This window comes from Rhinolophus sinicus, linkage group LG01, assembly GCF_036562045.2.
Source record: "Rhinolophus sinicus isolate RSC01 linkage group LG01, ASM3656204v1, whole genome shotgun sequence".
Lineage (NCBI taxonomy): Eukaryota > Metazoa > Chordata > Mammalia > Chiroptera > Rhinolophidae > Rhinolophus > Rhinolophus sinicus.
This window is the reverse complement of record NC_133751.1, coordinates 108,658,855-108,673,270: the sequence shown is the minus strand read 5'-3', so window position 1 is coordinate 108,673,270 and position 14,416 is coordinate 108,658,855. Positions and strand designations below refer to the sequence as shown.

General features: G+C 50.8%; 1 protein-coding gene across 22 annotated transcripts in view; it reads right to left on the bottom strand.

The window, feature by feature from the left end:
• Positions 1-14,416, bottom strand: part of IQSEC1 (IQ motif and Sec7 domain ArfGEF 1) — a 489,184-nt gene that overhangs the window by 96,572 nt on the left and 378,196 nt on the right. The window contains exon 1 of one of the 22 annotated variants that reach the window (XM_074334246.1): positions 9,452-9,596. The exons of 17 other annotated variants lie outside the window; for them this stretch is intronic. Coding sequence is in view for 2 of the 5 variants with exons in the window: in XM_074334171.1 (XP_074190272.1) it covers positions 9,217-9,329 (113 nt within the window). In the remaining 3 variants the exon portion in view is untranslated. Of the gene's footprint in view, positions 1-8,608; positions 9,076-9,216; positions 9,429-9,451; positions 9,597-14,416 lie in introns of those variants that run through there. 4 more of the 22 variants (XM_074334186.1, XM_074334171.1, XM_074334236.1 and 1 more) reach the window with 4 other exon arrangements.

Genomic DNA, 14,416 nt, shown 5'->3' with positions numbered 1-14,416 from the left:
TCAGGCCCACAACTTGGCAAGAGTGCATTCTTCCTTTGCCCACTGCTCTTGTACAGTGTGCAACCTGAATAACTACACTGGAAACACCTGGAGCTCTGCCCCACTGGGTGACTGTGACTCTTGGTCCTGGCCATCCTCCTGACATCAATCGTAGATCCTGCTCTTCCTTCAAGGGGGCAGGGAGCCCTTCTGGCGAGGCCTTATAGTCATGTGTGCAGGACATGTAGCCACATGTAGCCACCTACCACTTTTCTTTTCTTAGACCCTGAGAGAGTTAAAGTCCTGCCCTCAGCCCTCTGGGAGATTTCTGTGGCAGAGATAAGACACCAGCAGGTCCAGGAGGCACAAGGCTCACAAAGAAAATGTCAACAAGACTTAGCACTGACTTCAGTTGCCTCACAGAACAACATCAAAGCTTAACAGGAAAGTGGTGAAAACCTCAGCCCACGTCATGAGCTTTAAGCCCAGATGGGATGGGTGATGTGTGGCGTGCTTGGGTCCTGAAGGGGACAGACCCTCAGTTCTCTCACTGAGGCCACCACATGCCCTAGGTTCCTGTCCTGAGTCAGGAGCCAGGCGGAGGCGCGGGCAGGCTCAAGGTCACCCAATGGCCAGCTGGCAGCCAGGCTGGGCCTGAGCCAGGTCCCCAGGCTCCACCCTCAATCCAGGCCCAGATCTGTTAGAGTGGGGAGGAGGGGGAGCTGGTCTCCAACTTGGGCCTTCACTGGGCACAGAGGGACCGTTCTTTGCTGCTCAACAACCCCCCGTTTGCCCTGTGCCAGGCTGCAGCCTCCCTCTGTCCTGCTGACAAGGAAAATCTGGTGCCAGCGTCCACAAATATTGTGCCTCTGGAAGGAGGCAGCAGCTCGGGCTCTCGCCCGAGTAGGCCCAGAGGGAAGTCACAGGGGGGACAGAGCAAGCTGCTGGGTGTTTTCTTTACAATGGGATGGGGGAAGGGATATATGACCAGATGCCCCAAAATTGCTTTTCATGTTTGCTCTGGGGAAAGGGTGGGTGCAGATGTAGTTTTCATTGTATATTCTTACAATGTTGAACATTTTTACCATGTGCTTTTATTTTCTAAGCAGATATTTGCTTATAGTAATAACAACATAAATTAAAAGCCCAGGAAGGAAGGAAAGACAGGAATTTCATAGGGCGAAGGGAATTCAATATTGACCTTCCCTATAAAAACGAAAGATGAGATTTCCTGAGTACTTCCTGGGAGACAGCCATGTTTGCAGCCCTTTTGTGCAGGTTGCATTTCAGCCTCAGGGTGACCTGAAGAGGTGGGTATAATTATTGTCCCCGTCCCACTGCACACACAAGGAGACGGAGCTTAAGTCCCAGTCACTAGCTAAGCTGAGCTGGGCCCAGAAGCACTGGCTCTCGCTTCTGGCCCCTCAGGGACCGGAGATCTCAGCGCCCCAGGGAGCCCAAGGAGCAGGGGCAGCAAGCCCGAAGGAATTCGGCGAGGGTGGAGCATAGCCTGCAACTTCTGGGGTCACGAAGGCAGACAGCTGAGATCCTAGAGGACTTCCCCATCCTCCTGGCCGAGGCCCAGCTGGACCACAGCCCCTCCCTGAGCCTCAATTTCCTCATCTATTATACATACTGCAAGGCAGAAGTAAAGATGGAAAGGTGAGGTAGCTGGCACATGGAAAGTGCTCAGTACATACTCCCTCCGTGCCCTGATGGCTCCAGGAGCAGGAAGGCTGCCTCCTGCCAGGTCAGTTACTGCCCACTGCTGGGGGAAAGTCACCAAGGTCTGGAGGGCAGATTGGAGGCTGGAAGTGACTCCTCACACACCAGTGGGCAGGTCCTGGACACTGAAATGGGCAAAGGGCCCCTCAGGAGCAGGTGGGCAGAATGCCGGTGGTCTTGTGGGCTTGAATGGGGGCCAGAGACCTGGCATGTCTTTGCTACAGGCTATAGCCCTCCCCAGAGGGCCACTCCTGACTCTTGGCTGCCCCAAACAGACCCAGATGGAAAGAAATTGGGAGGGGTCATTTCTTTTACAGACACAGGTACCCAGAGCTGAGCAGGGAAGACACAGCCAGGGACCATCCTGGCTCTCTCTTACCTTGGTCCAGTGCCCTGGGTGTGTGCCTCCTGCCACAAATAGCACAGCCTCGCTGGCCTTAGGGGCCTCCTCTGTGGCCCACGCAGATGCGCTCCCTCTGCCCTCCTGTGGCCTGTGCAGTGGGCAGTTCAGGTCATAAGCCCTGAGCCCCTGCTTAATCCTCAAGGCAGCCAGTGCCAGCCAGACACGTGACAGACCATAGCCCCACAGACCTGTTTGTCAGGAGCAGCAACTGGTCCAGTGGGGGAGGGCTGTCCACCCTGCCCTCAGGGGCTGTCCTTGATAACCACACTCCTGCTGGTCTTCCAGCCCACAGCCTTCAGTCCTGGGCTCCTGCCTGCCTGGGAGAAGGATGGGTACATGGGGGAGGGGGTGGGGGTGAGGAAAGGACACACTTCTAACCAAATGATTCTGGGCTGTCTGGGGAAGTGAGTGAGTGAGTGTGGGAGTGTGTGTGTGAGAAAGAGAGAGAGAGAGAGAGAGAGAGAGGAATGGGTCCCTTATGTCACACCATAAATGAAAATCAGTTGCAGGTAGATTAAAGACCTAATGGGAACAGTGAAAGTAGGCGAGTCTTCATGACCAGAAGATAGGACAAAATTCCTTAAAACACAAAACATTAATAATAATAAAGTGAAAGATAGATGACTACTTAAATTAGGAACCCTGAAATTAAGACATTCATCTCATGACTCCACTATAAGTGAAATAAGCAAGATGTTTACAACATATACAATTGATGAAAGACTAAAACCTGGAATACCTAAAGAATTCTCCAAGTCAACAAGAAAATAAGAAAACAGTCCCATATGGGTAAAGACTCGAACAGGCACTTCACCAAAGAGGAAATCCCAATGACCAGTAAGTATACAAAAAATGCCCAACCTCATCAGCAATCAGGGAAATGTAAAGGAAACCACAGTGAGAAAGCATTACACAGCCCCAGGGCGAACATGTATGACAGACTGGCAAGAGAGTGCCAGCAGGGGGTGGGATGGCCACAGTGTGGCACTGCTCTGTGAAGCTGACAAGCACACACCTTACACCCCCCCAAGCCCATTGGAGGCATATAGGTATATGCCCTAGAGAGGTTCATGCCATGTGTGCTTGGGCACTACAGGTTTATGGGCTGTCCCGGACGGGAAACACCCCACATGTCATCATAATAGGCTGGATAAATGAACTGTGGCCTAGTGCTACAACGGAATATGATACAGCAGTGACAAGGGCAAAATACAGCTACTCACAACTGAAAGAGTCATACAGCCACAATTGAGCAAAAGTAGCCAGACCCAAACAAATATCTATAGCCTAAGTCTATTTATTGAGTTCAAAAATAAGAAAAACAAAATTACATTCTAAGATGTTTTTCAGAAAGGTGGTAAGACAGTGAGAACAAGGACACTATGTCTTTCCACCTTTCTATGTGACAGGTTACAGATCACATTTCGGTACACGTGGTATAGGGCAGCGAGGTCAGCAGGGACCCCAACCTGTGACTGTAGCGCCACCAGGTGGTGTAGCCTTGACATGACAACCACCCCAGCCACACTAGACTTCTGAGCTGGAAGGGCTCCTCCCACTCTCATTTCACAGACAAGAACCCAGGATCACAGACAGAAAGGAACTTGCCCAAAGTGGAACAGCAAATTTGGAAGCCAGCAGGGCCAGGACTGGGACTCAGGTGTCAGGGAGCCCAAACCAGGCCTCTCTGCTCTTCCCCGTGAAAGCCCTTCCACTGCAAAGCCCGTTCACATCAACCACAGCCAGCTTCTGTTTAGGACTTGGCACTCTCTGAGATTCTTTTCTTTGCTTAACTTATTCAGTGGAGGTCTCCTGGTATTAGAAGAAGAGCTCCCGGAGAGAATGGCTTTTGTCTGTTTTTGCTTCTGTGGCATCATGGCAGGCGCTCCATAAACATTTGTTGAATGAGTAAATGAATGGAGCTGACATTTCTATTTGGACTTTGAGGTCCTAGAAATACTTAATGGCTCCTATGATATCCCCAAAGGATAAAATGAAAAATAACTACTGTGTTTTCCCAAAAATAAGACCGGGTCTTATATTAATTTTTGCTCCAAAAGACGCATTAGGGCTTATGTTGGGAGATGTCATCCTGAAAAACATGCTAGGGCCTCTTTTCCAGTTAGGTCTTATTTTCGGGAAAACACGGTATATGACATTGACACTTTCACAGAATTATCTTCATAACTGCCTTAGGAGGTTGTCACTATCATCACCTCCATTTTAAAGAGGAGAAAACTGAGGCTCAGGGAGGTCTGGTGATTTGTCCAAGGTCACAGAGCTAGAATGCTGAGAGCTGGGATGTGAACCTAGTCCTGAGGCAGGCGACCCCTCAGCGGGCCCACACAGCTGAGACTATCAGGACCTGCACACGTCAGCCCCTCCTGTCTCCCTACCCTTCCAGCCCCCCAACCTTTCTGGGTGCTGATTATAACTTCAAAAGTATTCTCCAGTCTCTTCCAAACTCCTTCGGCTCAGGGAGGGGAAGGAATTTGCTGAATGACAGAGTTCAGCTCTCGGACCTCCAAGTTTCCCAAGTTGGTATGGATGACAGTGACTGCAGCAGCTGCTCATTGACTTGTCACAAGACACTCAACTTCCTTCCTGTTTCACTTCATACCAAATCCTCAGGACCCTTGGCTGAGTTCAAAACTTGGTCCTAGTTTGGCTCTGAATGCGCTGAACAATGAAATGTCCCCATAATACCCCCCAGGCAACCGGTTTTATTAAAATACCCTGACACTTAGCATTTGTAAGAACCTATATTACCATCCTGATAGCTTTCACCAAGTCGTCAGACAATAATTTTTAAAAAAATCATTTAGCTCTGGGAATCTTGGAGCTAAAATGACTTGAGATACAGGAATCCTCACCCCGGCCTCAGTTTGCAGACCGCCAGTGAGAGAGGGAACTCACTGCCTTGTAAGGTTGCTCGTTTCTGGCTTGGATTCAGCTCAGTTGAGCACAAACAAAAACTCCTATTAGCCCCTGGTGCTAGGGACGAGGAGGTACCTCAGCCACCATGCTGCCCTCAGAGACTGTGTCGTCCCAGTGCAATGGGACACAGTACAGCCTGGGATTGCCTTCCAAAGAGGTTGTGAGGCCCAAGCTCGTGTGCAGTATTCCAAGTCCCACTGCAGACACTGATGGATGGATGTGGCTCAGTCTGGACTCTGCTCAGTTGGGTCTGAGCACTCCTTTCAGAGGAATCGCCCCCTGAGGGTGTCTGGACACTCTCCTGTGTGGCTCTGAAAGGGCTGATCAACAGTGGTTGGTGAGGGACTGCACTGCTGGCCTGTGGGGTTGACATCATTGTTTTAATATTATGCTTCTAGAAGCTTCACACACATTCATGGATGGGCTTGTGGTTTTGCAGCTGAAATGGGATAATATATGTGACAGCCATCCACAACAGAGTCTGGCATAGAGGAGCACATGCTTAAAAAAATGTTTGCTGGCTTGAATTGCGAACGTGTTGAATCAGAAGACCACATACTGTGTTTCCCCGAAAATAAGACCTAGCCGGACCATCAGCTCTAATGCATCTTTTGGAGCAAAAATTAATATAAGACCGGGTATTATATTATATTATATTATACCCGGTCTTATATTAAAATAAGATCAGGTCTTATATTAATTTTTGCTCCAAAAGACACATTAGAGCTAATGGTCCAGCTGGGTCTTATTTTCGGGAAACACAGTACACACAGTTCTTCAAAGAGTCACTGGGAACTTGGCTGCCTGCATCCTTCTTTTCCAAGTTGGCAGTTGCCATTGTAGCTCCACTGTGGCCCAGGGCGGGGATTTTAAGACTGGCCTCTCGCCAGGGGTGTAATGTCAGTCCTACCTGGGCTCCTGTACACTGCTCCTCTGTCCAGTGACAGTGGTACCAGGATGGTGCAGGATGAAAGTGATGAGGAAGAAAGCGGTTCCCAAGTGGCAAGATGGGGTGTGCATTTCTGCAGGTGCCAACACAGGGTAAGGCTGGGCGCAGCGGGCAGGCTGTGGGCACTAGAGACGCTGCTCCCTGAAGCAGGTGTGAGTCACACTTCAGCGTGGCAGTGCACACCATGTCTGAGCAATGGTGGTGTGAGGGACCCCAGTACACACGGAGCTCACCAACAGGCTAGGCCTTCACCCAGCCTCTTTCATGCAAGAAACACCTCCTGATAGGAGCAAGCAACCCCACTCCCTACCCCCTAATTACGAAGGACCAGTGTGGTGTGATGAGACATCTGCTCAACCCTCCAGATGCACAGCCTCCCTGACCAGTTAGTCTTCAGCTCAACTTGCACACCCTGGAGAAGGGGTGCTTAGCACAAGAACAGAGGACGGCGTGGTCTTCTTGGCTAGGGATGCCTAGGTGCTTAGCTTACCCCTCACCCCAAGAATTAGGACACTGGTGTGGAGGAAAGCTAAGGACTCAGTGGTTCCCCGTTCTGGTTTAGGCTTGGCACTGTCCTCTACACAATGGGGAAGGGCATGACTAACACCATGAGGGTGGTTGGGCCAGCAGGGCAGGGAAGGGTAGGCTTGTTAGAGCAGTGGCTGGAAGGGCAGGCAGCGATGGGCCCTTTGAGCACCCTTGAGAGAGGGTGGCAACTCTGGTCATGAGATCCCAAATTACTTAATGTTCGCAAACTGTGCAGGAGCCAAAGTCCCCCACAGAGGAGGGCACCAGCCCTCTTCCTTGTCCCTCCACTGCAGGGACCTCTGTGGGGAACACTGAGTCTTCTGAGTGTTCCCTAGACAGGGGCTCCCCAGGGATGGCTGGATTGCTGGAGAACTGGGAACAAACAGTATGATGCTGTGTGACTTTGCACTTGTCCCTGCCTCTCTCAAGCCTGTTTCCCCATCTCTAACAGGGAATAGACCCCAGGATGCTCCCTCCAGTGCTGACAGGTCCTGGGGCTGTTTCTCTTCTCTTCTTCTGAACTCAACTGCTGGGCTCTGGCCATAAGTAAGTTCAGAGGCTTACCTCTGAACCGCCAAAGTGAGGAGCCAGGTATAATGTTGGGGGCAGGGGAGGGTGCCCAGAGGGCGAGGCCTGCTCTGAGGGGGCTTCACAGGGTGGCATGTGCATTCTGTGGTGGGGACTGACAAGAGTGGAGCAGTGACTCCTCAGAGGGCACAAGCAGACTCCTAGTCTAGAATGAGTACCCAGCCCCTACCAGTTATGGAGGATGTGGAGAACGACCAGAGCAAAACGCACAAAGCTGACCAGGCAGAGCGGAGCGTCATCTCGTGGACAGACCAGGGGAGGGGACACCCACTGTTGTCTTTCTGCTCCATTTGTTTCAGGAACAGATCAGCTGTGACAGCTGAGAGCTTGGCAGTTTAAAGTGGCAACTGCCTGTCAGACAAGGGAGGGGACTACCCCCGTGACTGGGTGGGGGGGAAGACAGCCTTGACTCACCTCTGCCAAAGGTCCCTGCCCCCTCACAGCCCAAGAGCAGCCTGTTCTGGGCATGGCAGGGGTTTCCCATACTGTAAGCCCCTGGCCCACAAGGGTCCCAGCTCAGGCTAGCAGGTGAGACAGTCCTGACCCCTAAAACAGCCCCATCACTTCTCTGCCTCCTGCTGCTTCCTGTCCCACTTGGGACAGGGTCAGGAGATTGCTGTGGTTATTCCAGCTTCCAGCACGGTTGCCTAAACCGACTCCGGCTGCCTGGGGGTCTGACCTGTAGGACGGTCCGACCAGGACTAAGAACCAGCTTCTTGGCCACGTGTTAGTAAGAAGGACTGCCCAAGGTCACGAAGGGGGTCAGGGGTATGGTAGGATTCGGATCCTGTCCCTCCAGCACGGCCGAAGCTCGACACTCCGTCTCTACAGCGTCTATCTGCCTCCCAGCGAATTCCTGAGATGCCTTGGTCCCCCGCCCGCAGGATCCCCACCCCGGACTTGGCAGCGGGACTTCTCCGCGGGGAGGCGGGAGCAGGGAGGGAGTGCGGGGAGGAAGGGCTGCTTTGTCCCGCGACCCTTCGGGCCTGGATTCACGTTCCCCGCCCCAGGGAGGCAACCAACTGCATAGACGCAGAGATGGAGCACCCTGAGGCCTCCTCCCATCAAGACTGCGCCTTCAGCGTTCGCAAGGTTTCGCATAGCGGAGGAGGCTAAATCTCCTGCAACCTCACCGCAGAGCGACACTCGCAGAGCCCCAGCTCAGAGAGACCGGCGTCGGCGCGCCCAGGCCTCCGTAGGCCGGTTCCCCATATCCGAGAGCCTGGCGGCCTCTAGTCCCCAGCCCCACAACCCCGCGCCACTTGTGTCGTCCCCACGACTGTGGCCTCGTAACCTCCTCCGGGGCCCGGCTCTGCAAAGCCGCCCGCGATCCCCCTCCCCCTCCGAGGTTCCCGAGAGCCGCCCGCGCGTCGGTGCAGCCGCGGCCTCGGGGGCGGAGTTGCAGGCTCTCGGCTGAGGGGATCTCGGGCCGCAGCCCTCGCGGGTCCCGCATCGCACCAGCCGCCGCCGCGCCAATGCCTCGCCGGCCCACCTCCTACCTCGCGGGTCCGCCTGCAGCTGCCGAGCTTGCGGTGTCTCCGAGGCTGGCCAAGCGCGGGGTGGAAGAGCAGGGACGCTCCGGAGCCGGAGCCCGCACCCAGGATCTGGAGCCCGCGCCCGGCCCGCCTGGCGGCTCCGCCACCCGCGCGCCGTGACCTTGGCTGTGGCCTCTCCGCGCCCCGCCTCAGTTTCCCCCCTTCGAAAGTTGGAGGAGGGGGACGCCGGTGCTCTAGCCGCGGGCGTCACCCGCGTCTCGGTGTGTTGAGGGAGCGTGGAGCGGTGGGCCCCGGATGCCGGGTACGTACAACCCAGGCGCTTTGGAGCAGGCACTCTGGCCCCAGCACGTCCCTTAGACTCCCCAAGACACCTAAATAAACACCTAGTAAATGCAGCCTCAGGCCAAGTCCCCTGGCCCCTCCCACCGAGAACCGCAGCCCCCGCCGGCAATGCCCAGCCTCCTTCCCCTAAGCCTCTCCAGTTCACAGATGAGAAGAATGGGGCTCAGAGTGGGCAGCCATTGGCCCCGAGTCGCACAGCGTTCCAGGGCTGCGCGCGCCCCTCTGGAACCACGCCTCTCTAAGTCCCCTGCAGGACACGCGTTCCTTACAGTTTTGGGAGGAGGATCCGGGCCTGCCCGCGGCACCCCTCATCCCGCAGCACACATTGACTCAGCACCAACCGAATGCTTGGGATGGGCCTCAGTGGCCTGGCAACTGTCATAGAGAATGGGGCAGCACAGCCTTAGAGCCCCAAACCGTGGGGAAGAAGTGGCGGAGATCGGAGACGGGAGAGGCTGGGCCTGGAAGGGGCAGGAAGGGGAGGGTGCTCCAGAAGGAGTGTACCTCAGGAAAAAACGGGGAAGGGAATATGCGTAGTCCGGAGTGTAGGGGAGAGGAGGCGGGGTCTGACAGCCGAGAGGACCAGACGGAAACCAGGCGGCTTCCTTTCGGATGCAGCAGGGAGCCGCGCACCGGGTCGGAGCAAGAGAGTCAGTGATCTGGGCTGTGTTTAGCAAGCGCCCCCTGGTGGCCAGAAGGGAACAGACAGGCGGTCAGAGGAACGCGGCTGCAGTGGTCCCGCGGAGAGGAAGCTGGGCGAGTGATGTAATGAGTCAGGAGACTGGAGTAACTGCTGGCCCTGACACGGAAGACTGTGTGACCTTGGGCAAAGTATTTCCCCTCTCACTGAGCTTTTGGGAGGAAGGGAGCTCCATTTTCTGCTCTGATATCTCATGACTCTGGACATTGGGGTCAGGTGGGAGTGGACAGTGGAGCCAGCAAGGAATGACAGATCAGAGATGAGAGGTGGACGTTTTGTTCAGCACTTTATGAGGCTTATTTAATTTACTTGAAGTAGAAAGTATTATCCCAATTTTATAGACAACGACACTGCGGCACATAGAGGGTAAGTCACCTGCCCACACTCACACAGCTGCTAAGTAGCCGGTTGAGATTTGAACACAGGCCTATGAGGCTGCAGAAGTCTAAGTGGATTGTGTGACCACCTGGATCTCCTGTCTTGAAGCATTTATCAAGCTCCTGAGGTGTTCCTGGAATATACAAGGCACTGGTGACAAACGAAACGAATAAGGAATGCTTCAGCTACTGGCAGGTCTTCCTCACCTTGTGGCAAGAGTGAGCCCATGGCACCTTATTGATGCTCACAGCTAACAGGACTGGAGTCACTGGGGGGGGGGGGGGGCTTTTTGTGCAAAGCATGAGCCCCCACCCCAAACCCCGTGTTTCTCTCTTCCGTATTGTGGGAGGTTTTGTTTTTGAGAACTATGAATTTATAATTTCAAAAATATTTTAATAGAGCACTTAGAGGAAGAAAAGATGCTTATAGTTTTAATAATCCAAAATGCTCTACTACAGAAGCCACATCCTTTGTTATCAGTGCTAGGAGTGAGTTACTTGGTTGGTGGAAGGCAGGTGAGGGAAGTGAGAAGAGGGAGAATCTGTTCAGCCTGGGCAAGTCCCACTACCTTTCTCAACCTCGTTTGCATTCATTGTAAAACTGAACTGATGGTAAAAAAAAAAAAAAGAAAAAAAGAAAATCCACCCTGCCTCCCTTCAAAGGCTGCTGTGAGGATCAACCACGATAATGTGTGAAAAGGTTATATAAAATGAGCCGTATACATATTTTTATTTCTGGAAGCCATGAAGGAAAATATTGATTAACTATATAAAAATGAAAACTTCAAAATGAAATTTTAAAATACCACGAAGTAAAAAAAAACAAATGGTAAACTTAAGAAAAAGTCTGCAGCACATATGACAAAAATTGAGGAAAATGAACTGAAAGGTAATTTCCCTGATACATAGGAGCTCTTGCAAATTGTTAGGGAAAAGATGACTAGCCAATTAGAAAAAGGAGCAAAAGATAGGAACAAGCAGTTCATAGAAATATATCCAATCTCCCTTGTAATTAAATGCATATTAAAGAAATGCAAATCAAAATACAACATCCTTGCCATTTAAAAAAATCTACCAACTTGCGAAAAAATGAACAAGTTTGATAATACTTTTGCTGTTGAAGGTGGGAAGAAATGAATGCATTCAAAAACACTGTCAAGTGAGTTGTAAGATGGTACAACTTTTCTCAAGGCAAAACTATACAATCCGAGGACAGTCAACACGGCATTCTGGGTAAGAGTAAGCAAACAAAGGAAAACACCTCTGGTGTCCAACAGGGAGGGACTGTATGAAGACACACCAGCACACTGGACTTTGTCCTGAGACAGACAGATCTCCACTAGACACATTTCTAGTGGACAAGGAAAGGGCAAGAAGACCATGTATGTTATGATCCCTTTTGTGTATATTTTAAAAGGTTATACATACATGGAATGTCCGAATTTCCCCCCCACAGTATACACACATACCAAAACAAACTATTATTGGTGGCTACCTTTTGGGAGAATGATGAGCTATGTGGAATGGGTAGGTGAGGAGCTTTAACCTTTCATTTTACACTTTTCTGAGGATTAGTTCATTTTTTTAAAGTCACCAGGGGTTATCTGAGCATAAGTACAGTCTCATGGGCCAATTAAATCTTTTTTACAGGTATTAAAAAAAAGTAACTGTTTTTTTGCATTATATGCATGAACTACTGTTTTGTTTGTTTTTCTGAAACTGGACATAGAGTTGGGAAGTCTGGTTTCCGGGGCCTGCTCTGACATGAGCTGGGGATAACTCCACGTGTGACCTGACGGGGGGATCATCTTCCTGCTGAGCCTCAGGATCCTCTCTATCTAGTGGGTAGGAAGCACGAGGTAAGATGAGTGCCAAGGCTCCTTATACCCCTGACTCCAGACCAGCCTGAGAACCTTTTCACTGAGAGAGCCAATCAGATATGGAAAGGCAGCAGGGGAGGTAGGGGGCTCCCAACCTTGGATTTGTGGGAGCAGAGGCCAAAGGTCTGCTGCCTTGGAGACACTGGCTTGCATAACTTCTAAGATCCCTCCTGACTTGCCAATATGCTGTTCCTTTTTCTTTCTCCCACTCACAGTGCCCCACCCGGAAACTCTTGGTTCACATTTCCTCTCCAGGTTATCTGTGGCAATGGTCCCATCTGTCAGGATTAGAGGCCAGTCTTATGGAGCTGGGACAGAAGACACAGCACTGGGCACCCACGTGGAGGTGAGATGTCAGTGGGACCAGACTCATCCTGGAAAGCAGCCATTGACCCATCCAGAGACCAGCCTCGGCCCCCATCCCGTCCCATCCTTTCCACAGGCAGCTCTCATCCTCATGGCCTCTCGGTTCACTCCCATCCCACTATCAGGCATCACCCAGAAGCTTCTGGGGCTCCCTGTTGCCCACCAATCCAAGTGGCCGCTCATCAGCTGAACATTCAAGGTTCTGCATTTTCTGGCCTCAATTTACCTATCTAGCTCTTCCTTCTGTCCATGATTGTCCCTTATATAAAGCAATTTTTCAATCACATCCCTTCCCTGCTCATGGCTCCCCGAGACCTGGAGGATAAAGCCTACGCTCTTGGAACTGGTGTCTGCCCCGACCTGGCTCCCTCTTCACTGCTTCCCCCAAAGTCAAGCTGTACTCGTGCCCTTTGAGCACACTGTGCCGTTTCATGAGAGTATTTGCACATACTATTCCCATGGTTTCCTCAATATGTAAAGAGTTCTTGCAAAACAGTACGAAAAACAAATGAACTCCAAAGAAAAATATCTGATTTTACTAGGTAGTTCAAAGGAAAAACATACAAATGGCCCATAAAAATGGCCTACAAAACATGCACAACCTTACTTATAAAGATGCGCAAATCATAATGATGAGATACCATTTTCACCCATCAAATGAGCAAAAATTCCCACAACGTGCATGTCCCTTTGTCTGTTAGCTGAAGTCCAAACCCACCCTTTACATCCAGCTGCAAAAATGTCACCACCTCTGGACATCTTGGCTCTCACAGTGCCCTGTATACCCTGAGACAATGCTTAAAACAGGGCTAGGCACATAGCAGAAATTCAGTGTTAGCAATTAATAATAAAAATAAAAATGGCCACACAGTTCTGGAACCATCAGCTAATCGGTCTATTAACTTCCCCAAAGTCCCTCAGCGCAAGGATGGTGTTGGAGTCACCTCTGCTTTGCCAGCACCAGCCCACGGTCTGCCACAGACCTGTGCACAATAAATAGGTGAGCAATGGGGCAGGTGAGGTGTGTGAGGCTGGAGCCAGGAATCAGCCCTCAGGGGCTACTCTGCTGGGGAGAGCAGGTGCTGTGGAGGAGGGGAGAGCCCAGATGGAGAGCCAGGTGGTGGGCACAGCCCCAGGAATGTAGTAACACAACCTCCACTACTCACTCTGTGTCAGGCAGGCATTGTGCTGGGCTCTTTGCCCACACTATCTCAACTCCTGGCAATTCTTCGAGATGGATGGTGCTCCCTCCATTTTACAGATGAGAAAACCAAGGCTCTGGGGGGTGACTTCCTAACTGGCTATCATTACCCCACGCTGCCTCTGTGCTGGCTTGTGGTACTCACAGGTGCATGGCTTTGGACATATCAGTTTCCCTATTTGGGCCTCTACTTTCCTATCTGAGAAATGGCTATACATTAATGTTTCTCAAACTTAAGATCTGGTGGATCCCTAGGAATACAGTCTGTAAGATTCATCAGATCCCACTTTAAAAGCCACTGCATCCAAAGTTAAATGATGCTATACCTCGATAACCACATATTCATAAACAATAGGAAAGGCAGCCACAGAAATCAGGCAGCAGAACTGTTTTTAGAGAGTCATCCAGGTAATCGGAACATATTTTTTGTGAAAGTGGGAAAGGTTGTCATCTTCATGAAAATAATATTTTTAAAATTGTCTATTGGTCAAATGGACAAAGGTGCCAAGATAATACATCAGAAAAAAAAAAAAGAGTTTCTTCATCAAATATCACTGGGACAAGTGGCTATCCACTTGCAAAAGGATGAATTGGGACCCCTATTTTCCATCACACATAAAAGTTAACTCAGTCATCAAAGACCTAAATATAAGAGTTAAAACTATAAAATTCTTAGAAGAAAACATAGGAGTAAATCTTTGTGACTTTGTGTTAGGCAATGATTTCTTAGCTTTGACACCAACTGCACAAGCCATAAAAGGAAAAATTGATATATTGGACTTCATCAAAATTCAAAACTCCTGCACTTCAAAAGGGACTATCAAGATGAAAAGGTAAGTCACAGATTGGGAGAAAATATTTTCAAATCATATAACCAAAAAGAGATTTACATTTAGAATATAAAAAGGACTCTGTGACTCGATAATAAGAAAACAATACAATTAA